The 27,773-nt window shown below is 42.2% G+C and overlaps 1 protein-coding gene across 2 annotated transcripts in view; it reads left to right on the top strand.

The window, feature by feature from the left end:
- Positions 1-27,773, top strand: part of LOC144776241 (putative ferric-chelate reductase 1) — a 605,038-nt gene that overhangs the window by 436,799 nt on the left and 140,466 nt on the right. For both annotated transcript variants that reach the window (XM_078659261.1, XM_078659260.1), the window contains exons 8-9: positions 2,735-2,876; positions 26,546-26,668. In XM_078659261.1, coding sequence (XP_078515387.1) covers positions 2,735-2,876; positions 26,546-26,668 — 265 coding nt within the window. The remainder of the gene's footprint in view (positions 1-2,734; positions 2,877-26,545; positions 26,669-27,773) is intronic.

The raw sequence follows: 27,773 nt of genomic DNA, 5'->3' as shown, positions 1-27,773 counted from the left end.
CTGGTGGGCAAAGTCCTTGTTGTCATGGACACAGCTTCTTCTTTCTTTTTTGACGCAGGTCGATCAGATCTGAGGTTTTGGTGTTAAGGGGGTCTCTTAAATCCTAGATTTAGGTGAGTTAGAGGTGGGTGTGAAGGATAGTAGCCAATGGGCAGCTAGCTCCTACACTTAATCAGCCCATGAGGTGATTACATCCGGTGGGTGTGCCACCTTTCCTACCTAGAACCCTCTATTCTGCGATTGTACCCTATCCAGAGAGCTGTGTAGGGGTGAGGGGAAATTCAAACTACCTGACCATTTGATCCACAAGTGTGTCTTGGCGGACAGGAGATGCTGTAGTTGGATTTTTGCAACAAGCAATGTTAGTGCCTCATGAAAGTAGAGGGTTCTGATGAGATACCGGGTAAAGGGCAGGGCTCTGGGGGACACAAGGAGGGTTAGGGCTGGATGAACGCACACATGGTTCGGATTTGCTGATTCTTTTCCCTTGTTCATGATGAAACATGAATGTTTTTTGGTGGTTGCTTTTTCTCCTGTTTTTTCTCATATGCCTAGCATATGTGCTTTATGCTTTGCCTGTTGGTCTTTCTTGGTCCTACACGGTGGACAGTATCTGTGTACTGGGGGTAGGGGCCCTGATCATATTGTGTTGGAGCAGGCCCCATGGCCAGCTCTCCCCTTGTTGCTACATCGCTCTTGCTCCGGTCTTCTTACTTTTTTAATGCTTTTTGAGAGTCTTCGCCTTGATTTTCCCTCATTTTCAAGGATTTCTCTAGCTTTTTCCCCCATTTTTTGAGTGCCTTCTTACTATTCCCTCCTTTTTTATTGTTTTCTCCTTGCTGTTTTTCCCATTTTTGAGTGCCTTCTCCTTGCATTCCCCCACGTTGTCATAAAAAAAGCAGTTAGCAAATCCAGCGTCTAGAGACTCTCGCGGGTGATTTACCATGCTATATAAATCCTTGATTGTTTGAGTGGATATTTGTATGGTTGAGCTTGAGCAGCGTGTGTTTGACTCCCCTTCTCTGACTGCGGCTATTGGTATTGTAAGTGATATGTGGTTTTCTTTTATGTGCAAAAATACAATATACATTTTTTTTTTTTAGAAAGACTTGGAATGCACAGGAAATGAGGCAAGATAAGAACACGATTTAAAGCCTTGTTTACAACAGAGCTCTGTAAACCACAAGCACTGGTAAAGAAGGAAATAGTGCTCACAAGCTCCGAGTAACAACACATGTAACAAGGGCTGTCCTTGAAAATGGGCAGAGCCTTTGAAGCCCAAAGCTTTATAAATTAAAATAAAATAAATATCCTGAATACAGCATGCCTAGGCGAGAACTAAAAAGTCATTTATTTATTTATTTATGCGTTTTTATATAGCGCGGACTTTACCCGAAGGCGTCAGAGCACTTCACAATAGGAACAGTAATGATACAAGAGGAGAAAATTACAAGTGAACAAATTACAAAAGCAGACGTTAAATTACATGAGGTAAAAGTGACAATTGTGAGCAAACAAAATACATGAGGTAGCAAACTGTGCATTACAGGAGGAAAAAGTGACAAGTGTGCTGGTTACAAAAGAAAACAAAGTACATTTAGAGGTATAATACTGCAATATATGCTAGACACTCAGGCACAAGAGCAAACGTTACGTAGGCAATGGTGGCACTTGGGCAAGTGTCAAAAGCCAACAAACTGTGAGAGGTAGCAAACAGTGTGTTACAAGAGAAAAGTGGCGTGTGCATGTTACAAAACAGTACCAAACACAGGTACATTGTGCCAAAAAAACAAATTCACAAGTGGAATTCTCAATATTCAAACTCATTTCACTGTTCGTGTTTGCAAGGGTTTTATGGGCCCTAGTGCAAGCCAGACAAAAGGGGATGCTTTACTGTTGATTGTGTCGTAAAATATACAAATTGCAAAGGCTGTTAAGCAGATGCCTCTGCACCTGGTGCATCATTGATAACTATGCTCCTGGATGACATTGTGCTATGTCTAAACATTGTGTGATATTGAAATCCTTTGAAAGGTAAAACATTCTAGCAGTATAATGAGGATTTCCAATAAGATCGGGCTTGTCTGGTTGTCAACGTGAACAATAGTGCCATGAAGTAGACCGTGTGCTAGAACCTCAAAATGCCCAGTGTTGGCCAGAATAGTAAAGAGAGGGGAGACTGAAAAGACACTTGCAATAAAGACAGGTTACTCGGATAGAGTGTGGCAGATGAGCTCCGACAGAAGCAGAGAGCAAATACCTGGAGTCCACCAAAGAAATACATTGATGTAAGCTAGTATGTCTTCTTGATAGTGGATTTGACACTATGAGCATGCCCTGGTGCATGCCATTTATTCTGATACCAAAAGGAATTATGAAGAAGCTGGTGCTGCCTTTCACCTGATTCTATAACTCTAAATATAGTTTTACACACCCCATGTAGGTCTTCTTAGTGTTATGAGCAAAGTGGCCCAGGCTAATCTAGCCCTGTCACTGGTGTAAACGCGTAAGCAGGATTTGGAGAAAATGCTAAGGAACAGTGTCACTGACTCCAATTTTCCTATAACTGCGCAGATATTAGTGGTCTTTTCCTTTGTAAAGCTTGAACCTCATCCACGAAATACCAATTCACAAGTGTTTATCATGAATTGACTTTTTGATAGAAGGCAAAGTGCTCTACTTGGGGATATGCACACTAATCCTTGATTTCATGTAATGTCTCCTTGGTTTTCAGATCACTGTACCTGGAAACATGACTTCTTTCGAAAGTGGAGTCATCAAATGTTCCTTCAGCACAGAAAATATCATCACAACCCCAGATGGGAATTCTAACGGTTCATACTATATTTTTCTGGCTCGTGGACCTTCACTGAATGGTAAGCAATAGCAATATTTGGTTATAATTGAATAAGATCTAGCACTCCTAATACGGAAATATTATGTTCATGTGCACAGATAAAGTTGGCTAATATTTCTCTTGTATTGCAAGCCATGGATTTGCTTTGTTTCTCTGTGTAATTACCCTTCCTCTGGACTAATGGTACCTCATCTCTGGGAAACACCAAAGCAGACTACTCCAGGTCCTAGTCATTTATGTCTGCTACTTTAGATGTAAAATATGTATATAGGTTATTCACACCTCACATTTCTTGGCATACTTTTAAGAATAGGCAATATATTTCTTTCTGCTGGCAGAATTTTGGCGACTCCATGTTACAAGCCAAATTTTAGTGTGGCTTTAAAATGATAAGTCTGTGAGTGCAAGCGAGATTTGGCATCCCCTAGCATGATTTTCAGTCGGTAGGAGGGCATCCAGTGACATTTCTCCAACGCGGGCAGTCGCAAGAGCTCACAGTCAGAAAGCTTCTGCCTGAGAAGAAAATCTACTCCAGCCGAAGCAAAATCAACTCCAGGAGCTGTGCCCTCTGGAGCAGTGTGGTGGCCTTCGCACTATTTTTTTTTGCATCAATAATTGTCTGCTTTAGCACTAAAGAGGGCAGTGACTAGACTTCTTTTAGAACATGCTTCCTGATCTGTTCTGTACAGACCTATCTTTCAATTTGTAGAGGTACACTCACAGCTAGATGAGCACTTCCTACAAATAACATACTGGAGTTGACTGCAAAAATTCCCTGGATGACATAGCATTGGGGGTCATTGAGGTGAATAGGTTTCATATAGTCTGACATTGGGGCATCTGTTCAGGTGCCTAAAGAGCTTAACATTGAGGTCCATATGAAGATGCACTTACATTTTCCAGTTGCCTACTGGCTCGGCTGTGATCTATCGACCTTCTAACCACTTCAGCAAGCTACTATGACCATTGCATACTTTTCATGTGGTTTCTGTGTTAGAAACTATCCACAAAGGATGGGTGCAATTTGTGTGCTTTCATGCCACGGGTGATATCTGGGCCTCACTCAGTACTTAGTCCATCAACTTTAGAGACTTCAGACTGCTGTGCTGTTCTAGAATTTCTGTTTCAGATTGAGAGATTTTTGTTCAACTGTACTGCAGCCCATGCATTGGCTGCCTATCATTAATAAGGAACCCTTTTAACTTGAATATGTCAAGCATTCTATGTTCAGCATACCGCTTTCCTGAGTTTAAGAATGACATGCCTCTGTGTGATGTTGATACTAAGTGCAACCCTTGCTGCTCCTGTCCATCGTGGTAAAAAGAAGACGTTGTTGTGGATGACGGGATGGTCCTGAAGTATTCTGTAATTCATCAAGACTGGGTAGGGTAGATGTTTTTTTTTACTACTTCAGTCACTGGACATCTCGCGGTATGAGAATTGTCTATATTTAAGGAGTCTACATTAATCATTGCTGCATTACACTGATAGTGGATGGTTACAGTAATCAGTATTTTTATGTAAGAGAAGGTTTTCCTTCATTCTTCTAGTTTGCATTGTCTTACTTATGTTTAGGTCTCACATAATTCAATTCATTAGCAGTCTAACTGACGTTATCACTCAGTTACTTGGCATTAGGAATCTGCCAATATTCAAAGATGCTTTTCTCCAATTCTTGTTCATCCCCCTACAATCTTTGTTTGTGCCAAAATTGTTTGCATACCTGTGAGAAATTGAGAAACCTATACATGAGGTTGTCTAAAAAGATCTACTAAACCCTATTCTAAACAGAGATCAGGGAATCCCTATTTAAGTCAGGGAAGCAGAGAAAGATGTCAGCAAAGCAGAACCTCTATAGAAGTTCTCTAAAAGCTACACAACAGAGGTGTTGCTAAAGAGATCTGTACCTCTGAGTCTAAAGGGAATCTAAATCAAGCTAAAGTGCGTTCATCAATTATACTCGCAAAAGAACCTTCGAGGACCCCATGTCACGTCTCATTATTTTTCATCTTCAAAAACAAAACTTGGCAACTTCACTCGAGATTTAATTCTTTGGTCCACACATTAGACCTCCCATCTCCTTATTCCACAAGTATAGTAGTCCTCCATTTGTTTGTTAAAATTCCCTGTCCTAGCAAAAGATACTTCTTATGATCCCCACTATCTTTTTCACACAATGTGTCTTCCTTCAACCATGAGCTCACTCAACTGCACCTCCAGAGGAGTGAAAAACATTGCACCCAAAGAAAATATTCACATTATAGTTAAAACATTTAGAAATCCCAGTGCTTAAGGCCTTTGGTCAAGTTAGTCTAGCATGCATCTTAGTATACTTTTTAATGCATGATTATGGCTACATATACGGTTACAATATAAATCTAAAGCACTATTCAAATGGATGCATTTTCAGCTATACAATAAATGCAAAGTATTATGTAGATAAATATTGTGAATATATAAGAACTGCAAACCACACAAATCCAGGTATATGTGAGAATTACAATTCGTTGTTACTGTAAGGGAAAACGTTAATATGCACACTCCTATAAATGTCAACAGTAAGGGCACTTTCTGTGTCTATTCAAGTGTACTACATTACATTAATAATGTTACATTTCATGAGCACATATCTGATACTTTCATACAGATCATCTAAAACCTTGTGGTCTTCAGCATCTTTTATCTAAAGTCTTCCAGGCGTTTCATGTCATCATAACATTTACTCTGACTCTCCTTTAACTCCTGATCTGCCCTCGTCCTCTTCACTCCCAGTATAACCTTTACATACTTAAATCCCTTAGAGAACATAAGTAGGAATTTGGCACAAAGGGCAATTATCAAAAGGGGTTTCAAAATGACACCCAGAATGCCACTTCCCAAGCTTCCAAACCATTTGCCTACAGTAGAAAGTACATTGCCAATAGCTTCCCATGCACCTGTCACATCTAACTCTTTCAAATCCTTGGCAACCCAGATATAGTCTGAATATATTTCTCCAGATCCTTTCTTTTGTCTGGGATGTAAGAACAGCATTGCTGAACTTTTAACATTCTGCAGACTATGACCTCTATTGCAGGTAAGAGGTCTAACGAAAGTTGGTTCTGTAAAACCAGAGGCCTAATAGCAACCATCTCTGTGTTTACAAGCAATAAAGAATTTGCAGTATTATCCAACGTATCCACAATTGTAGACAGCTTTCTAATTGTTAGATCATTCAGCAAAACCCCTTCAGATCGGATTATGGCACCAAATATAGCTCCTGTTACACCTCTTCTAGTTATATGTTTTGGGTAGAGGATGTGGCCTAAAGGCTAGGGCTGCGTGTGGTATTGGGTTTCGTCAGGTCTACATACTCTGCAAAAACTCTCGAACACCATATAATAGAAGTTGGCACGGAAACTGGAAAATGCAAAAGACAAGTTTATTAAGATCCCATGGGGTGGTGGTACATTCCTACAGCAGCCTTCAGCAATGCAAGAAGTATCACACCGAACATTGGTGCGCGACCTCTTTTATACAAGTTTAACAGTAATAAAAAGGTAGGCGGTATACTCTTTTCTTAGTTTAGGTACATATAAGGGCATTTTTGGAACACAGCCAACATGTGGGAGAAGTTTAGTACCACTGGTCAGTTTTGGAGAACATTCCTAAGAGGTGACCACTCATTAATTCAAATGTTCAAGTACGCATGCGTGGGCTTGACCAGTGCTAAAAATAGCCTGTTGCCGGGCAAAGTAAATGGTCATTGGCACGGAGGAAGGACGAAAGGGCATGCTGACCACGAGGCCGCATGTTCATACAAAATGGAAGCCAACAAATACAAAATGGCCCCCGCACGTTTGGTCAAGTTAACGGTGAAAGTTCGTGTAGCTGAGCTAAATGCTAATTCAGTTGCTGCCAAATTACGACAGACAGCCCTTTTAGCATTTAGCTGAAGCTACCTCATAATGGAAGTAGTCAGGATGTTCATCATCAATATTAATCATCATTATTTTCATCACTTCTGCATTACTCATTTGCTCATTTCTGGCAATAGCTCGTTTAGATGGAATACAGGCCGTAATACATACAGAGCATAGGGTAGGGCCACATTGGATACATAAACAAAAGAAAACGAGTACTCCAATAATCATACATAGGATAGTCAGTAGTTTCCAACCCCAGGTACTAAGCAAAGTCCAGAACCAATTAGAGAATGTCCATGTACCATTTTCGGGGTGAATTTCAGCAGCAATTTTGTGCAATTTGGAAATGGCATCATACACAGAAGGCGAATTATCTGGAACGTAAACACAACAACTACTTCCGATAATGCGACATGCATCCCCACGATCAGCCAGTACTACGTCAAGAACCATTCGGTTCTGAAGTGTTACAATTCTGGTTATTTGGAGTTCCTCAGTTAAGTTCCCTAAAGCAGAGGCAGTTTCATTAGCAACAGCCTCCACAACACGTGTTAGCCGTCTTATTTTCCTGCTGTTTAAGTCAGCTCCAACAAAAGAGAACAGACCCAGGTTAAAATCTACATATTGTTGTAAGGAGGTGTCTGTTTGGTCTATATTTTCAACCTCTAATGCTCTCTTAACCCTATTTAATATAAAATCATGATACAGTACAAAATCATTATGGTACATAGGCGGGGCAATAAATACAGGGGGTAGTACAAAGGATATATAGCAGGTTCCTAACCACCCAATAGGAAGACGATGATATCCTTTATTTCCACAGATAAAGTAGGTGTTTTGTGAAGCTACAAAAGCAATACCGCTTGGTGTGTCAAATGTAAGAGTAGTATTACATTCGCTTTTCCCCACCGGAATTGTTCCTTTATTTCTTACGCAAAGGTCATCCTTAGTATCAATAACCGTAATCACATGCAAACTGGACATTTGTATAAGTCTTCGATTAGTGAAAACACGAGGTGTAGATACATTGTCCGGTCGATATTCTTCCCACTCAAATTTAGTTCCTTTTGCTTGTGGATAACCATCTCTATCATTGTAACACACTTTTAGTCGAAAGAGTAGTCCACCTTTCGTTGGCCATCTTAGAGTAAAAAGAAGAGTGTACCAAGCATTACAAGAACCATTATGTGAGAATGGAAGAGGAATAAGTGGAGTTCCTCCTTTCTTTTGATGTCCAGGCAACATTCCACATACCCAACAGTTTGAAGTGTTCGTCATATTATGGGTATGATGCAGAATTTGAATGAAGCTGGTATTCAAGTAAGTCTGTCTATGTCTCTTCATGATAAGGCAAAGTAAAATGGAAATGTTCAGATGGGATGGGAGTGGTAGGCAGTAAATATTCTCGTGCAGGAAGCAATCGTTCTACAGTCCAAGCTATTACTGCTATTACCACTATAGTTGTAACAAAGAGAACTGCACCCAAAATTCTTCTATTTCTCATCGTAGTAGGTGCCATAGTACAAAGAACAAAGTTTCAAAAAACAAACTAAAAAATAAAAATTGAGTGCTGAGATCCAAGGTAGCCGCTGGTTTCTTCTCCGAGATTCAAGACAGGTGTCGCTACACTGGCCAGAACTGATCCCCCCCCTTGATATTCTCGGCTTCCGTTTTCGCAAACCTTAGAACGGTTACTCAACCAGTCTCGAAAAATGAAAAAAAACCTCTATTTTCTTGGCCGTAGGTTATACTTCACTCCAACAGAAACAGTGTGGTCCGGGAAGGCTCCCTCCGACTCGCGAGGCGTAACAGCTGGGCTCTTCTCTGCATCCAAGATGTCTCGATAATCAGACAGCACCGCAGGATTCACCAGATCCGAAGAGACACGACGGCAGTGAGTTGAATGTATCCACCGCTTCTTATTCGTGACTCGCACAGCCGTCCGAGTTGCCAGCAATACCTGTTCAGGGCCACGCCACCTCGGCTCCAAACTGCTGGCTCTCTCGAACGCGCGGACCATCACATGGTCCCCAGGACGAAGATCGTGAGCCTCTCCAATGGAATTGTCGGGGAGCGCTTCTCGAACCTGTTGATGAATAGAAAGTAAATCATTTGTTAATCGTGCCAAATAATCGTTCATCATTATGCAAGGCACATCATGTATCAAACGAGGTTTTGGAACTCCCCAGATATTCATGGGCCTTCCAAACACCACTTCATAGGGTGTGAGGCCAGATCGGGAATGTGGCACTGATCTAATAGACAGTAATGCCAAAGGCAAAGCGTCCGGCCATTTCAAAGACGTGGATGCCACGATCTTTGCTAGCTTCAGCTTCAGAGTTGCATTATACCTTTCTACTAGACCTGCTGACTGCGGATGGAATACAGCGTGGAACCTCTGTTTAGTTCCCAATCCTTTCAGGACATACTCCACTACTTTCCCAACAAAATGAGGACCATTATCATTCCCCAAAAATTTACAAACACCATAGCGTGGGAAGTACTCTTTGAGTAACACCTTAGCTGTTGTCAATGCTGTATTATCCTTCGTGGGGTAGGCCTCTATCCATTTACTGAAAGCGCACACCACCACTAAGACATATTTGAGGTTATTACAGCGCTCAAGCTGGATATAATCCATTTGCAGTACTTCGAATGGTGCAGTAGGTGGAACGAACCCTCCTTTAGGAGTATAGGTCCCTTTAGCAGGATTGTACTGTAGGCATATCAGACAGGTCTGCACTACTCTCTTGGCCGTGCTGGCAATCTCAGGATGCTCCCAAACTCGTGTAAGCAATTTAGTCATTGCAAGAGCTCCAACATGTGCCAGCCCATGTGTCATTTGGACCATTGCTTGCAAATAAGCAGCAGGCAATTTCCATCTCTCCATATCTTTGCTAAGCCAACAACCCTCATCATCCAACAATCCCTCTGTTGCCCAGGTTGCAAGTTCTGCTTCAGATGCTGATTTTTGTATGTCTAATATCTCTTCTCTAGCATCATGCCATCGCTCAGCTTGTGATCTTACCACATACATAGGAGAGACATTTTGTAACATAGCAGTCTCTCTCTCTATGCGATCTGCAAAAGCGTTTCCTTGTCCTATTTTGTCTGTCACCTTCTTATGTGCACTACATTTGATTATCGCTACTTTCTTTGGACATAATAATGCATTCAAGAGATCACGTACCAAATCTCCATGCATGATGTGTACTCCATGTGAGGTCAGAAACCCTCGTTCCTTCCAGAGTAGGCCAAAATCGTGCACTACTCCAAAAGCGTAACGGCTATCAGTGTAGATGTTCACACATAATCCAGCACTTAACTCACATGCTTTCGTTAAGGCTATCAATTCAGCTGCTTGGGCCGATTTTTGTGGTATTCGTGCTGTTTCTACCACTGTTTTAAGTGTCGTGATCGCATAGGCTGCGGAAGTTGTACCATCTGGCAGCTTTAAACACGATCCATCAACCCACAGTTCCCCATCTACTTCTGGAAGTGGCGTATCCTGTAAATCGATACGACCCTTTGTTTGTTCTTCAGTCAAGAAAACACAATCATGATGTTCTTCTTTCTGGGTCTCAGCAACAGGATATGGCAATAAAGTAGCAGGGTTCAAAGGGGCGCACCTCTTCAGTGTAATATGTGGCGCCAACAGTGTTAACTCGTATCCTGTTAAACGGGCGCTAGTTAGATGCTGTGTTTTCGTTTGGTTCAATAACGCATCTACCGCATGGGGAACTAACACCAACAGTTTGTGTGACAGAACTATTCCCTCACTCTATCGTATAGCTACTGCTGTTGCTGCTACTGCTCGAAAACATCCAGGCAGTCCTCGGGCCACAGGATCGAGTACTGCCGAAAAGTACACGCAAGGTCTCTGTTTATCTCCATGTAACTGCACTAAGACTGACAATGCGCACCCATCCTTCTCGTGTACATATAATGTAAAGAGCTTTGTATAATCTGGTGTACCTAACACTGGTGCAGAACAAAGAGCTTGTCTCAATTGCTCAAAAGCATTCTGGCATTCATCTGTCCATTCAAGGGGAATTGGTGCAGTTTTGGACAACAACGCTAACAAGGGTTTCACAATGTACGAAAATCCTAGTATCCATTGTCTACAAAAGGACGTCAAACCTATAAAGGCGCGAACATCTTTCTGAGTGCAAGGGACTGACGTATCCAAAATTGCTTGAATTCGGTCTGATGTCAATGCACGCCCCTCCTTAGACAAAAGATGACCGAGATAGGTCACCTTTGGTCTACAATATTGCAACTTCTTTCGTGAGACCTTGTGATTATTTTTAGCGAGAAAAGTAAGTAGGGAGAGAGTACTCTCCTCACATTGCTCCTGCATGTCTGCTGCAAGCAAAATGTCGTCAACATATTGAATAAGCCACCCCAGACTGTAAGTCGAAAGAATCAAGCTGTCTTTTTAAAGCCTGGCTGTAAATGCTAGGGCTCTCTGTGTAGCCTTGAGGAACTCGACAAAATCTATTTGATTTGTTATTTAATGTGAAACCGAACAAATATCGACTGTCAGGATGAATGGGAATCGAGAAGAAAGCATTTTTCAAGTCGATTACCGTGAAGGTAGTGGCTGTGGGTGGAATCAAAGTGAGTAAGGTGGCAATATCAGACACCACTGGATACTGGGGTACGACTATCTTATTAATTTCTCTCAAATCAATAATGAAACGATAGATCTTAGTGTCTGTGTCTTTCTTTAGGATCGGGAGAATCGGGCTGTTACAAACATTATAGGGAACTTCCTCCACCACCCCTGCCATTATCAGATCATTCACAATATGTGTCAAAGCTATTTCGCCTTCTCTGGAGATCTTGTACTGTGGTACACGAGGCAAAGACACTCCCTCCTTTACAGTAATACGTACAGGAGGAATAATCATTTGACCCACATCTGTATCAGAAAAGGCCCATAAAGTGCTGGGAAGAGAAGCTAACGCATCGGCCTCCTGCATGAGGCAAGATCTCTCAACCTCTGGGTAGTTCTCATTCAAAATAACCTGCACCCCTTCAGGGGCACAACGTATTGTTGCTCGAAAATGTTTTAGCATATCAAGTCCCACAATATTATCTGGTGTGTTTGGAGATAACAAAAACGGGCATGGGGCAGTGAATTTGTCAATGTGAAATGTAAGGGGTTGAGACAATGGGCTAAGAGAAGGTGTTCCATCGAACCCTATTGAAGTAATTGTTTCGCCAGACAGGGGAGCCCTTGGAACCAAGTGTTTGGACAGAGCGCTACGAGTAGCTCCTGTATCGACCAGAAACTGATCAGTAGAACCCAAAACATGTGCTGATATATATGGACCCCTCTGATCGACTGGTACTTCAACCGATTCCACACCCCATCCTACGCAATCCTATGCATAATTGTTATCCTGAGACTCAGTAAACTCTCCTTCAGCTATCTGATACTGATTCCGTCGGTCAAAAGTATTATGATCAGCCTGACCACGACCCCTTGCCTCAAACCTACCACGATCATTCGCTCCACCTCTCGGTCCTGCATAACTATTCCGTGACCTTCCACTCCCTCGTCCACGCTGATTACGCTGTTCTCGGAGCACCGGACAATCCGAAGCCCAATGTCCAAACTGTTTACAGTAGGCACACTGATCCTCAGAAATATCAGTACGAGTAGAAGACGCACCATACGATCTTCGTCTACCCCTATCATTCCTTCTCGGCTGTGTCGCATAAACCTGAGCCAACATCACCTTTGTCTTTAAATCCTTTGCTTTCTTATCACTACTTTCTTTAGCCTCCAATTCCTGTCGTTCATAATACTAAGCCATAGTTAATAAAGAAGCCGGGGTTGCCGTGGTCCATGAACTTTCACTAGTTTTTAAACGTTTTGCAATCTCCGGTAGGAGATTAGCCACGTACTTATCAACAAACAAATGCCCGGCCCGTATCCTCTGTTAATGATCGCCCACTGTAATCATGAAATGCTTCCTCGAAACGTGAAAAGAAATCAGAGACCGATTCATCCGGCTTCTGTTTGCAAGAAGCCAGCATCGTCCAGTCAATTTTCTTAGGAGGAACAAGCATTTTTAATTTATTCAAAACAGCCACCGGGAGATCTAAAATCACTTGACATGGCTTACATGCAGGTTCCCTATCTAAATCAGCTCGGGCTAATTCTTTCCCCTCTGCACCTAGAATCGCCCGATCATCAAACTTACGAATCGCCCTCCACATGTCAGGGGGCAATATCAACCCAAAGAAAAGATCAATATCAACTAATGTCATAACACATGAAGAAATAGCACCTTCCACACCTTCATAGAAAGCTGCTGGATTTTTACGGGGGTCAGGCAAAGCATTCTTGAGTGCCATAACGTCTGCTCTATTCCATGGCGTATAAACCCAATTGTACACAAAATAACCCTTCGCATCTTTAGACATCTTATCATCGTCTGTGCCTTGCCCTTTAGGAGGGACATACAAAGGCGCAGCTTCTCGCATAGGCATGACATTAACTGCAGCGCTCTTATCTGATTCAGAGATAGGGCACTCTTTAGATACTTCCGCTGATCCAGGCGCAGACGAATCAGATGCCTTTTTCGCCGCTCGTAGCCGTGTCGCCTCATCCCGTAGCTTAACCAAGTGCTGGAAAAACTCATCCACATCTGCAAGAACAAAAAGACCTTTACGAAAATTCTCACGACCAACTGATACAACTTTAGGTTCCAACTCAGGTGAATACCGCCTAAACCGTTCGACAACTTCGTCTGCAAAATGATCTAGAAAATACAATCGTTCTCGGTCGGGCCACTTATACATAAGGCCATCAATCTCTGAAACAGTTATAGAATTTACATTAAGCTTACGAGCCAACGCGCGTAAATCCGTAGCTCGATCAGCAGTTAACCTGGTACGCTGATTGTCCTGATCGTCCTCGCTCGAGTCCTCATTCGGGGCAGTAGGAAGAACATACGGAGGCGGCAACGATCTAGCAATGAAAAATCATCTGACTCATTAGTAAGGACAGGATAAAGAGGACGTCGAATAGGAAACTGACCATTAACTTGCAAATTACGTTCTCGAATCTCCTTCTCTTTCTGTTCCTGCAATTCTTTTTCCTGCAACTATAAAGCTTTATCACGAGCAGCCTTTCGCTGCTCCTTGTCCGCCAAGGCTTGTTCACGCTTCATTCGTTCACGCACCGCTTTCTCCCACATACGCACACAATCAAACATATCCTGTCTAGACCTGCGCTGAAACAAACACTGCTCCACATACTGAACCTTTCGTAGATCAAACGACCCATGTAGTGGCCATTGCAATTCACGATCAGTTTTGGTGTATTTATGCCATAATGTACTATACATAATGGGAGGAAGGCCAAATTTTATGTACATTTCACGATTAGGTGTCCCCTCTGGGGGAGCCGGCTGAGATTAATTTAATCGATAATTGGTACCATTTCCAAAACAGCACATTCCTCGAAGTGTGCTTAGAACAGGCATGTCAAAATATCATGAAAACGCGATATTACATAAAATGGCACTTAAATATGTTTTACACACGGCATGCCGTTCAAACAAATACAAAGTCAGAGAAATATCTCTACGTGCCTGTCTATGTGAGGTGCACTCCACATATAACTCAAATCATAGGTCCAAACGTTAGCTAACTCAAACAAATTCAAAAAGCCACAGTAAGTGTCAGTAGACTACCTTACCAGTCACAAGCTTACCAAATATTTTCAAACGTCCAGGTTCCAACTGCCAAGTTCCGTAATCGAATCAGCCAAACGGGCACTGCACAACAACCCAACCGATCAGGATCTCAGTCGAGGACCGGTGCCACCTGGAAGGTCAAGTCAGAAGGAAAGGAAGAAACACCGTGGATGCCAAGACTCGGGTCACTCAGTGGCAGCGTACGCGTCCATGGCGAGTTTCCAAGCCTTCGTCATGACCTCTCCTTCGGGCATCCGAGTCGCCGATGAGTCCCTTCGTGGTCGCCAATTTGTGGTATTGGGTTTCGTCAGGTCTACATACTCTGCAAAAACTCTCGAACACCATATAATAGAAGTTGGCACGGAAACTGGAAAATGCAAAAGACAAGTTTATTAAGACCCCATGGGGTGGTGGTACATTCCTACAGCACCCTTCGGCAATGCAAGAAGTATCACACCGAACATCGGTGCGCGAACTCTTTTATACAAGTTTAACAGTAATAAAAAGGGAGGCGGTATACTCTTTTCTTAGTTTAGGTACATATTAGGGCATTTTTGGAACACAGCCAACATGTGGGAGGAGTTTAGTACCACTGGTCAGTTTTGGACAACATTCCTAAGAGGTGACCACTCATTAATCCAAATGTTCAAGTTTGCATGCGTGGGCTTGACCAGTGCTAAAAATAGCCTGTTGCCGGGCAAAGTAAATGGTCATTGGCATGGAGGAAGGACGAAAGGGCATGCTGACCACGAGGCCGCATGTTCATACAAAATGGAAGCCAACAAATACAAAATGGCCCCCGCACGTTTGGTCAAGTTAACGGTGAAAGTTCGTGTAGCTGAGCTAAATGCTAATTCAGTTGCTGCCAAATTACGACATGCGGACCTCGAAGCAGGGCAACCGGTTTCGAGTTTAAGCAGGGACGCTTAACATCCTGTGATTCTGGGCAAATCACTTAATCTCCTGTGCCTAACAAAAAAAAATAATGTGTCCCTCTGTAAGCAACTGGTGCCCATGTAAAGCACTCTGGTACCTTTGGGTCTAGTTCGTGCTATATAAAACCTCTCCGCCCCACACCTCCCCAAAAAAAAAGTTTCCTTTCCCATACAGGATCACTAAAATGTTCCACATGGTAAATCTTTGGGAAAACTATATCAATATAAAATGTACCATGCCATGCATGGGGCCATTTAACATATGCATACTGTCCACAAATAAAGTGCACTCTAGGGTTATGTTCCCAGGTTAGGCCCATGTAGCGAAGCAGCTAATTTCTTACATTGCCCTATTTTCAGCAGTAACCTTTTGCACATATTGTGCGCGCAACAATGTTGGATTGGTTTCTCTGAAAGTAAACTTGTTTACAGATCTAGCTTCGCAAAACATAATCACAATGCCCTGAACATCATGTACAAGGTCTCTTTTTGGACTATGCACAAATGCCGCCTCTATCTTCATCCACGGGGCGACAGGGCTGGCTACATATCCATAACATCACTAATCTGTATGCACATCGCAATGCTGCTTTCTATTATGAACAGATGACCATCTCAATAGATTAGCAGAGGAGGCCCTTCAGCTGACACCGAGGGTCGCTGAATGCTGAGACTTCACCACACATCAGTCTGAGATCTCCTGAGGGGTGACCAGTTCGTGACCAAGATGAGGTCCTTCAATTTCTCTCATCAGGTAATGGGGTTGGATCGTCCCATGGCGGGATTCTTGGCTCCACGCCTACACACACTATAGGTACACATAGAGTAGGGTTCGCTTAGTAAGAGTTTGCTCGATTATTGCCTTGTTTTATATGCCTGCATGTATACATTGTTTTAGCACCATGGTAGAAGTAGATCTACTATTTACGCTTTTGTTGCTTGTAATCACTTTTATTCGCGTCTGTCTCTTAATAATTGCAGCACACATATTTTATGCAAGAATAACGTTGGTTCAATGGACATATTGAAAAAGTCCCACTGTGTATTCTCTGTATACTTCTCTGAGAATAAGTGAGCATGAGTGACTTGGTGAAAGGCTCTGTACTGTTTCCACGATCCCTGTGGGGTCAGGGTTGTCATGTTCAGTGGTTGCCAGAAACCATTCGCTCCCTGGTAAAGTTAATGGGGCTTACAGTGGCACTGTGAGCTAGCTGGTCTCTAGGCCAACATATCCTGTGGGGGTGTCTGGAATCAGTCTAGTCACCAAACTTTTAGTTTATGTTGCCCAGCAAACTTGCAGATCCTACAGATTAGTAGGAAGTACACAGCACTAGGAATCACAATATCCTGTCCCTCCAAGAAAATGTCATTCTTCCCTCCTGCCTAGAAAATATGTTCACACTTGCTCTTCCCTAAAAATAAGGGACATATATAACTCTGATCAATGTGCATACATAGCATTCCCTTATGTTGCCAATCTAAGGTCAAGGCGGGCAAATTTCCATTCACCTGATGTTCAATTTCTACACTACTCCATCTGAGGTGTTTCTCAAGATCTTTATCCGTTTCAGATTTGGACTCTAGGTCTCTCCTCCTGTCTTCCACTAAATTCAAGAATTTATTTTCCACATTTAACTAGTCAAATTATGTCTGTGTGCATATGCAGGACTTAAGACACACAAAACATTTGCCTGCAATCTCTCCACCTTAAAGTAAGGATTCATATGCCAATGTTTGAACATAGGAACATCTGAAAGGACTAAATCTTAATTCGGAAAATAATATTGGAAACTATCCTGTCTATAAAACAAGTTTAATAGAAGCCACAGGAAATTCCACACATCTTAGAAATAGGAAAGTAGGGTATATTTTCTGCTACAGAAGCAGGCAACTTGGTACAAATATAGTAATCTCTCGCATTCAACACATCAAAGTAGTCATAAAGCAATCTAAAATAAGCATTTGAAGAAAAATCTCCCCTTGATAAAACTGTGTGCAGTTTCTTAGCCTCCACAACTTTAAGTCACTATCAGCAGGATGTGATGTAGTAGGGGCAACAGTACGCTTGATCTCTCCAAACCTATATGTAGCTGAATATAACATTGTAAGCAATACGATTAGTACTACAACTATTAGTGTACCTGCTATGATGTATCTACCCCTATTAGTATTAGAATTTACTTCTATTTCTTCATTGGAATTAACCCTTTGGGTGGAAAGTAGTAGCTTTGTTCTTCTCTGTCAGCATCCACCTGTGCAAACAGTAAAACCTAAGTTCAGCATCTATGCAATGAAATCCGGTACAAAGTCTTTGTGACTCTTCTTCTTTCTTCTCGACAAATTCTAAATAAATGTATCAAATAATAAAAGATTCTAGTACATCTACAGTCCGTTCCAGAATAAAGTGTTTTAGTTCATCGACTAGTACAGGAAACTCATTTGCATATAAGAAAAGAAATTCAGACTTATACAGAATAAGATATCTCAAGGCACTTAATTTCACTTACAAAGGAACTTCAAATGTGAGATCAAAGTGAAGGTCAATTTCTCGAAGTTTCAGTTGGATTTTCAGAATGTTTCCAGATTTCCCAAAACTCATTCTTTCTGTCATTTGCAAGGAAGTAAGTCCATTCAGGGGAAGCGTACTTCCAACAAGGCACTCTTGCTCGCTTCGACCTTCTGAGTGCCGTCCCATCTCCTCCTTCATCACTCAGATCAGTATCCTCACGAATGACTGGGAGATCCCCTTCTCCCTGCGGGACCATTCTCCCTCTCTCCTACCTTCTCGACCTACATTCTCCTGCAGCCACTTGCGGTTCTACAACACTAGGTACTTCTTCGTGGTCTGAGTCTGGCCCAGTCACAACCACAGTACTAGCCCCTTCATTTACAACTTTGACAATTAACTCTCCAGGACCTCTCCCAGGCTGGAAAGTGCTGTTTCAGATTCTTGCTCGTCTCCAACAGCTTCACTAACCTGCTTTCATGGCCTCTCGACCAACAGGGGCGCTTCTCAGAGAGGTGCTTTTATATCATCAAGGGAACACGTCACTCGACGAGTGAGGGCAGCATGCACCCAGATAGGGAGACATCTGCATTTCACAGCAGTCGTGATAACGGGGATCACCTGGAATGGCCCATTCAAATGCGGCCTCTTCCAACTCTTCCGCATGTATTTTTTCTTTAGGACCCAGTCACCAGGGCTGAGGTCATGGCACTGCTCATGGTGGGACTGGGCTTTAACAGCGTCAACCTGATGAGATATAGCACGCACCACATCAGCCAGCACTTTGCAGTAATCAAGTTTCAGATCATTAGCAGTGCATTTGCAGTCACAGCTGGCAATCTCATTGCTCTGCCCATAGTGATGTCATGGGGAGACAATCCTGTCTTTTGATCAGGTATGCTGCGGAGACTCATCAACAGGATGTAGAAGTATACACTTTTGCAAGCCGGGATTTCACAGTCACATTGACCTGCTCCATAAGGCCTGAAGCCTCAGGTCTGTAACCAAAATGTAGTCTCTATTCGACTTATAAAGCAATGCACAACATCCTCATGATTTCATTGCTCAAGTGCCTGCCTCGGTCAGATTCAAAAGAAGTCAGAAAAGCCAAACCTGGGTATTAACTTCGTCAACGAAAGCTTTGCTACTGTGAGTCTGTCGCTCCTTCTTTTGGGTTATTCCTCAACCCATCGTGAAAAGATGCACACAACAACCAACAAGTAACTCAATTATTTGCACATAGGCATCTCAAGGAAATCCAACTGCATCCTATTAAAAGGACCTCCTGAGCTCCCTATATGAGTCCGTGTCACTGCAGTTCTCTTTCCCACATTATTCTGTTAAACACTACAAATATGTGGCCCAGTGCTTCAGCCATCAACCTAAAACTTAGATTGAACCAAGTCTGTCCACACAACTGGACCATTGCATCCCTTCCCACAAGAGTAGGGCAATGATAATGCCTGGCCATCGGAGTGAAAAACTATAAGGCAACCATTAACCTCCCATCTCTTGAAACGTAAATCACGTCCTCGTCTCTCTTGACACAACCTGCTTTGACCCAACCCTGCTGCTATGCATTTGCACTTCCTCCTACAAACTCATGACTTCCTCCCTTGTATCAGCTGTAGTTCGCAAAAGGTTGTAGCTGGCCTTGTCTGTTCCCTCACTTGTATACTCTCCATTTAAGGCACTAGCATTATAAGTACGGTATGCATATCTGTTGCCAACAGTCACCTAATCACCCACCTTACAGAGTGCCGCACACTCACCGACAGCAATTTATACAGGCATCTGTAGTGCTTCAAGATGTTTTTGAACTTGCTCCCCATTCCTAATAGGTGAGCCCTAGGAAGTCATAAATCCCCTCTGTGACCATAACTGTCCGAAATCATGAACAACACCAAAGTCGTACTGACTGTCAGTGAAAATGGTCACTCTCAGCTGGTCAGAGACACAGCATACTCTAATAAAAGCAGTCCGTTCAGTTCAGGGGCTGAAAACACTCACAGGAGCCACAAAAGCTCCTACTGCTCCTGAAAGTGTACAGACTGCATAAGTAGCTTGTACATTTCTTCCATGGTCTTGCAAACACGAGCCATCCATAAACTAGGCAAAATCAGAATTAGGTAGTGGCTCATATTGCATATCTGGTCTTGGCTTGGTGCACAATTCAGTGGCATTGAGACAGTCATGCTCCTCCTCATTTTCATCATTATTAATGATTACTGGATGAGGCAACAGGGTGGCAGGATTCAAGACAGACCATCTTTTCAGACTGACATTTTCAGCCACAGTATGTGCTCATACCGGGTCAGGCGGCTGTTTGTCAAATGCTGTGTACGAGTCAACAGTATTCCCAAAGACTGAGGCACATGCACTGTTAGAGGACGCACATCGCTCTATGCTGACGCCTGTGGCTGCCACAGATTTAAGACATCTGGGGAATGCCACCGCTCCTGGATCAAAGGTAGCTGAAAAATAAGCCACAGGTCTATGGGCACTTCATGTGTTTGTGTAAGCACTAAGAGAGTGCATCCCTCCCTCTCACTGCAAAAAAGAGAACATGTTCTATTACAATATGCATTTCCAATATGCAAATTGCATGCAATATTCAAATTTAATATGATGTTTTCTAGAGCCAGGGAGTAGCAGAGACTTTCTCTCAACTCTAGGAAGGCAACCAAACAATCATTGTCCCGATGCACTGGATGTGCACACATTCTTCTGTTTCAGCCTCTGTAAAGACTTGGCCACTAGGCAATAGTTGGGTATCCACTGGCAACAGTAGCCACCATTCCCAATAACACCCTAACCTCTTTCTCGATGGTTGGTGGTGTCATTTGCAAAGTCACCATTTTTCTCTCGTGTGACACCTTTCTGACTCCTTTCTCAATACAGTGACCAAGGGACAAGACTTCTTTCAAACAGTACTGCACCTTACTGGGGGGCACTTTATGTCCATTCTCAGCTAAGTGGTTCAACAAAGCAAAAGGTGTCCATTTTACAAGCTTCCCGATTATTTGACGCAACAAGCATGTCATCAATATACTGTACAGGGACAGAATTACAGGAAATAAACAAAGACTGCAAATAATTTTTAAAAATCTGATTGAAAGTGGAGGGGCTCTCTGTATACCCATGTGAAACTTGCCACTCTGCCAAAACATGACTGCCAAGCTTAAATGCAATGAGGAACTGAATGTCCTCATACAAGGGTATGGAAAAGAAAGCTTGACAAAATCAACAAGAGAAAACCACTCAGCCTCACATGTAATCTGAAACAATATCACTGCAGGATTGGGTTCCACTGGACAATATGGAATCACAATACTGTTTGTTTTGCAAAGGTCCTGCACTATGGGGAACTTACCGCTTGGCGTCGGCAGGCCCAGAAAGGGCGAGTTACAAGGACTCACCATCATCTCTCACAAAAATGCCTTGTTGAATACTTGTCTCGATTACTGGAGTTATTCCAGCAATCGTTTCAGGGGTCAAGTTATACTGTAGTGTTCTGATATATTCTGCATTTGCCTTTATCTGTATAGGAACAGACTCCACTTCTTTAATGAGTCTTATGTATTTCCCTGAAAAATCCCAAACCTCAGACCTCAGTGTCTCTAACATGCAAGGGTTATTCTTGACTTGTCATCATTGGATAGAGTACAACAACTGGATTTTGATTTCTCATTTTAAAGGCAGCATCCTCCTTGTAGGTCTGAAACTCCATGCATCTCGGTTTGTAATAACGGGTGAAATCCAATTCAGCTAGCACAATAAATCACGTCCTAACAAACTCGCAGCGCTTGATCCACAAACTATGATTATCCTCAAAATGTCCTATTCTAACAGGCACGTCCTCAGAAATGAGATTCCTCATTTGTTGATTAGCAACTCCAACAACTTGGATACTTCTTCCTGAGAGGGGTAGGTCTAGAACTCCCCCTATAAGCACAGTAGAACGGGTAGCACCAGTAACAACTAAGAATGATACGGTGTGGCCATTTACCTCAGCATCTACAGTGGGAAACTGTGGTCTACCTTTACGACTGCTCTAAGCATGCAATCTTCCTACCCCCTCAGGCAAGGTCTGGTGGACTAACTGAACCAAAATTCTCAATGGTCTCAGACATGTGTTATCGCTGGTCAGGAATGCTACCCTTGAAAAAAATCTGATTCCCATTCAAAACTTGATTCAAAACAAATCTGGGACCATTGGCAGCTTGCTGTGGCATTGGGGGTGTAGAACTTGCATCACTGTGGCATGGACACATCAAAGTTTTGAGTTTTCAGTCTGGGCATATTCTGCAACTGCATAGAATTATTGCTCTGGAACTGTGTAAATCCTTTGCAGGGTTAAGACGACATTCCCACTTCCAGTGCCCCAACCTATTACAATAATGGCATGGCTTAAACTTTTTCAATGTGGCTACATCAATTCCAGTACTTGGATCAATACCTACCTTGTGACTGAAAACCCCCGCCACCTTGCAAACAGTATAGTGGAATGGAAACATTGGAACCTAAGAATATCGGGCATTTTGTGCCTAGGTTTGTGACAGGATTGACACCTAAGTTTAGCAAGATGATTCAACAGCATTTGATTTGTTGGCAGAATATGTTGGTTGATGATATCCTGGGATACACTAAGTATTGCAACGATGAGATTTACATGAGAGAGAAGAAATTGAAGGGACTTGGACTTTTAACCATTCTCATATGAAAATCTCCTAACTCCCTATCTCACGACCTAACTGTCCTCTTCTACCACCTGACAACACATACAGTTTGGGCTCCCTTTTCCACTGCCCCCTGTGGCGGTAGGTTGTGGGTGCCTGAAGAATAAAGGAGTTAGAATCAACTATAATTGATCAATTACAGTGTAACCCATTTGGTCACACCGTAAAGCTCAGAGTCGATTGATGGGATTAGGTATGTATCTATTACAAATTCAAAGCCAAGCTGAAATAAATCAGTTGCAGAAACCTAGTATAAAAATATAAAATCACTGAAATATATCCAAAACGAAGTACAAAATGTATCCTCAATAAAAAAAAGGAAATGTGGAATTCTGTAGCTGCTATACAGAGAATAGGAAAAAATTACTGATGAGTTGATTACAAGTTTTGATCTTCCTGCCTATACATGAGGTTGTCTAAAAATATCTACTATACCCTATTCTACACTAGATTCCAAGTTGAAATGGAATCTGAATCAAGTTAAAATGCATTCATAAATTATGCCGATAGAATAACTTTCAAGAACCTCATGTCACATGTTTCATCATTTTCCATCTTCAAACAACAAAACTTGGCAGCTACACTCAAAATGTATTTCCTTTGGTCCACACATACATCTTTGGCTTCCTCCCATCTCCTTATTCCATCTGAACAGTAATCCTCCCTTTGTTCATCCAAATTTTTGTCCTTGCCAAAAGATACTTTGCTAAAGATGCAGCTCTGCCACAGAACTTCTGACCAATATCACTTGTCCCATTTAATAGCAACATTTTGGCGAAATATGACTACAGAATCCTGTCACAATTTCTGGAAGATCACCTTCGGCTACACCCTACACAGATGGGGTTCCCCCCTCAGCACAGCCTGGAATCCGCTTTGCTAGCAGTATCCGAAGAACTTAAAATGACTCTGGATCAAGGTGGATCAGCTGCGATACTACTCCTAAGCCTAAGCCTAAGCACAGTATTCAACACGGACGACTATGTCTTGCTGGCTAACAGACTCCAGGAAATCGGTATCCATTGCAAAGCCCTAGATTGGTTGGGGTCCTTCCTGGAGGTGAGGTCCTTCCAGGTTATAGAAGCCAACCTCTTCTCTGATATAAAGCCTTGCGGTGTGCCACAGGCTCATCGCTAAGTCCTACATTGTTTAATATTTATATGCGGCCATTGGGAGACATAGTGCAGGGATACAGCCTCTACGTGATCTCGTATGCTGACGACCACCAGCTAGTGGGGTCACTTGATTCTAGGACTAATGGTGAGTCAAGCCAGCTGGCACCTTGTTTTGAACAAGTGGTTAAAGGGATGACAGTAAGCTGTCTGAAATTAAATGGAGACAAAACCGAACTGATGGTCCTTGGTAACGCAGGGGTACCCAGTCCTCTAGTCAGCTGGATAAGCTGCCTAGGGATCGCTCCGGAACCGAGCACTGCCATTAAGAATCTCAGCTTCTGGTTGGATAAGGAGCTGACCATGGAGACACAAGCAAAGAAGGTGGCAGGCACATGCTTTGGGTTGTTAAGAATGCTCCACAAGATCCTAGAACTAATCCCCATACGGCTAAGGAAAATGGTCCTACATTCCCTGGTCACTTCACGCCTGGACTAGGTAACTTGCTCCTTCTGGGCAAACCTAAATATGTCATTAACAAGTTACAGGTAGTCCAGAATGCAGCTGCCAGACTTCTGTGTCAAATTCCAATGCAGGAATCAGTGAGGAAATATCGTAGACAGTTACACGGGCCCCTGATTGAGGCAAGAATCAAGTTTAAAGCACTCTGCCTGACCCATAGAACCATAAACAACAAAGGACTCAGTAAGATCAGAAGTCTGGTAGGCCTATACCTCCCCAATAGATGCCTGAGGTCAGGCCCTGAGCCCCTGTTAAAAACTACCAGAATAAAAAGGGACGGATGGGGTGGAAGAGCCTTTTCCCACCTGGCGCACAAGCTATGGAACTCACTAATGCGGGAGATTAGATTCATAGCTTCAGAATCAACCTTAGAAAAAACCCTGAAAACCTGGTTGTTCAATGAGTGCGAATAATCTCCTCCTTTCTCGCTTCCCTGTGTCTCATGCCTAGCACTGGGTGGCCTTTGGGTAGCCAGCGCTCTACAAATCCTGATATCATCATATCATATCATACTCCTTTCGAGTCTCACTATCTTTTTTCACACAATGTGCCTTTCTTAAACCATGAGCTCATGTAACTGGACCTGCAGAGGAGAGAAAAACATTGCATCCAAAGCAAACATTCATGTTAAAGTTAAAACATTAAGAAATCCCAGTGAATCCATTGACCTCCCAGTCTTGTGAGACGCTCCCCAGATGCCTAGCTCCTCCTGACTGTGCTTTGCTCCCAACCTCGAATTCCTCAAGTCCGATCGTGCTGTCAGATGAACGCTCACCCTGATCACTTGGCAACTGTATTTGGGATTTGGTTTCTTTTACTTTGTCTTTCGTTTGTCTTGTTTTATTGTAGCTTTAGTTTGTAGTTTCATTGTGCATCTTTCGTTTGCTTCGTTTATTTTGTAGTTTTATAGTCTTGTTTTGAATGTATTTGCTGTTTTGACTATTTTGACTGTTAGTTACTGAACGCAGGGTGAATTGAAAATAGATCTAATGAAAGCTGGTAGAAAATTCAACTGAGATTACCCAGTCTCCAGAATAACATCATTTAAACCTTTAAGCGTGTAAAAAACAATCTGGCACAGAAAGATATTCTAAGAATTTTCTTCGACCTTAATGTTATTAACATATTCATCTTGAAAAAGCTATTTTAACAGTTTGGGTGAAATGGTTTCTCAGAATAGATATGCTGTGGATTATTTGTTTTTCTATGGATTTACATAGAAACACGAAATACAGTTTACAAAATGATCACTAGAATCTCCTGTCCCAATACTGAGGTGTGACTGGCTGGGCAAAGCACTCCATTACAAGGTATGTTAATATTGTATACTTGTTCCTTTTTTCACTCCGATTATTCAAAATGGTAAAAGCAGAGTGGTAACCTGCTCACCACAGAGGTGAAAATCTTTTCTGACCCCAACAGCACTTATGTAAGATGTTGTGTGAGAACCAGCATTGGGATGCTTGAATAGCTTTGATTGCCGTCCTCCATGACTGGACCAACCTGTGCTTTAGATTTAGAAAAGCGGTCCTACAAGAAGAGATGACTTTGAAGAGACCAACATTTGAAAACGGAGTCCTGAATATCACACAAAGAATACTAAAGCATCAAGCACCTTTTGGAAGAGAAAGCACCAAGATAAAAGCAGTAGTTGATAGAGGCCATTTCCTTTCTTTCTTGGTTTGTTTCCGTGAAAAGACAAGATCGGATAAATAAAAAGTTTAGGCAGCAGCCTTATCATGCTTTTTCACGGACGTTGGACAATGGTGGTAACGACATTGGATGTACCAGCATTGTAGAGTGGATGGAATCATAATAGAAGACTAAATCATACCTAGAGGCCCACGATTTCAGGATGTTTGAAACACAAAATTAAATGAAGGTATTGACCTGAATTTGACTCTCATTTAAGGGTAGGAGAAATGTGAAACCAAGTGATTGATTAACGGATTCGTCAGAATCCTACTAAATAAGGAAACACGTTAGAGATGAAATTACGGTTCTTTGCTTCACAGCTAAATATTTTGTAATTTCTTTCTAATCCTGGAGCTGAATCGCAGGAGGGTTCCTATATAGAGGTAGATGAACCACATAAGGGATACATTCATGACAGTTACCGTACAACAGGAAATGTTTATCCTAGATATAAAATTATCAGTATGCAAAGCATTGCACCTTTGACAACGTGTACATATAGGGTCAATGTGATGTTTCTAAAGCTGACATTAATTGTATTGTGTATTTGCCTTTCCAGGAATAATACAAGAACATACCCAGACACCTCTAATTACCAATGACAAAGTTAATACTTCAGAAATCATCAGTGTCGTTGCTCAAGACTCTAGTTCGTCTGTTTCTACATCTGTCAGAGCCCATGGTATGTGTATTTGTAATCTAAATTGAAACCTTGTGATTATTCCACTTGCATTGCACGTTCAGGCAGTTGATGTCTCTAAATACTATTTCTGTTATCAATGCATTAAGAAAATAATTTTAGACTTGGTCTTCTACAACAGATCTTCTTTTGATAAACCAACAAATCGATTAAACTTGGTTTGTAAAGGAGAAACTTCAACTGTGTAAGAAAGTGGAGTATTAGTTGAAGTGGATGGGAGTCCTCTTCAAGTAATAATGGCACAATCTCAATCTAGGTCCAGTTAGGTCTTCATGATTCAAACCTGAGCTCAACCTGTGGTATCTGTAGCACAGAGCAGACAGGCTTAACGTAGGAGAAATGTGTAAAGCATCTATCAGTACCGAACACTTAAAGTAGAAAACACAACACAATAAAAACGTCCACTACAATTTATAAAAATAGAGAAACATTTAATAAACATACAGGCACCAGAATGTTAAAACATTGGATGGAGGGAACTAGAAATATGATTTTCAAAATTTTAGATGCTTCTGCGTCGAAAAGCACAAAGCACAAGCTTCGGGTATCTGTCTGCGCAAGACTGGTTTGAAGTAAAAAATTTAAGGCTGACTGTGATGAAGTGCAGGTTGGATACAGGGATTTGGTTTGGGTTGGTGAAAAGTTTACCTTCTAACTTAGTCTTTTTCTTGGAGAAAATCCTTGTCAATGTTTTGGGGTGCCAGCTAAATCCAACGAGGGACCATACTGTGAACGACTGCAGTGCAGGACTTCGATGGGAGCACTGGTATTGGCATGAAGTTCCAAACAAGGCTCTTGACGTTGAAGGCAGGAAAACACGTAGCATGCAAAGTCTGAGGATTAGGCCCACAAAGGCGTTGTTGTCTGTAAGGTGATGCTTGGCGTTTGTTCTGGTGAAGTCCTCTGCATTCAGACTTAGAATCTTTTCTGGATGTCAGGATCCTTTCAGCAGGCAAACCAGCTAGTTGACTCTGACTGACTGTTTGATGTCAGTGTCTTTGACTCATCTGGGGTCTTAATGTAGACCCTGGTTCTTTTTGTGAAAGTTCAGAAAATATTTCTAATTGCCTAGACTCGGAAATTTGGT

Source organism: Lissotriton helveticus, chromosome 1_1 (genome assembly GCF_964261635.1).
Source record: "Lissotriton helveticus chromosome 1_1, aLisHel1.1, whole genome shotgun sequence".
NCBI classification, from domain to species: Eukaryota; Metazoa; Chordata; class Amphibia; order Caudata; family Salamandridae; genus Lissotriton; species Lissotriton helveticus.
Note: the sequence above shows the minus strand (reverse complement) of the source record. Positions and strands in the feature narration are given on the sequence as shown.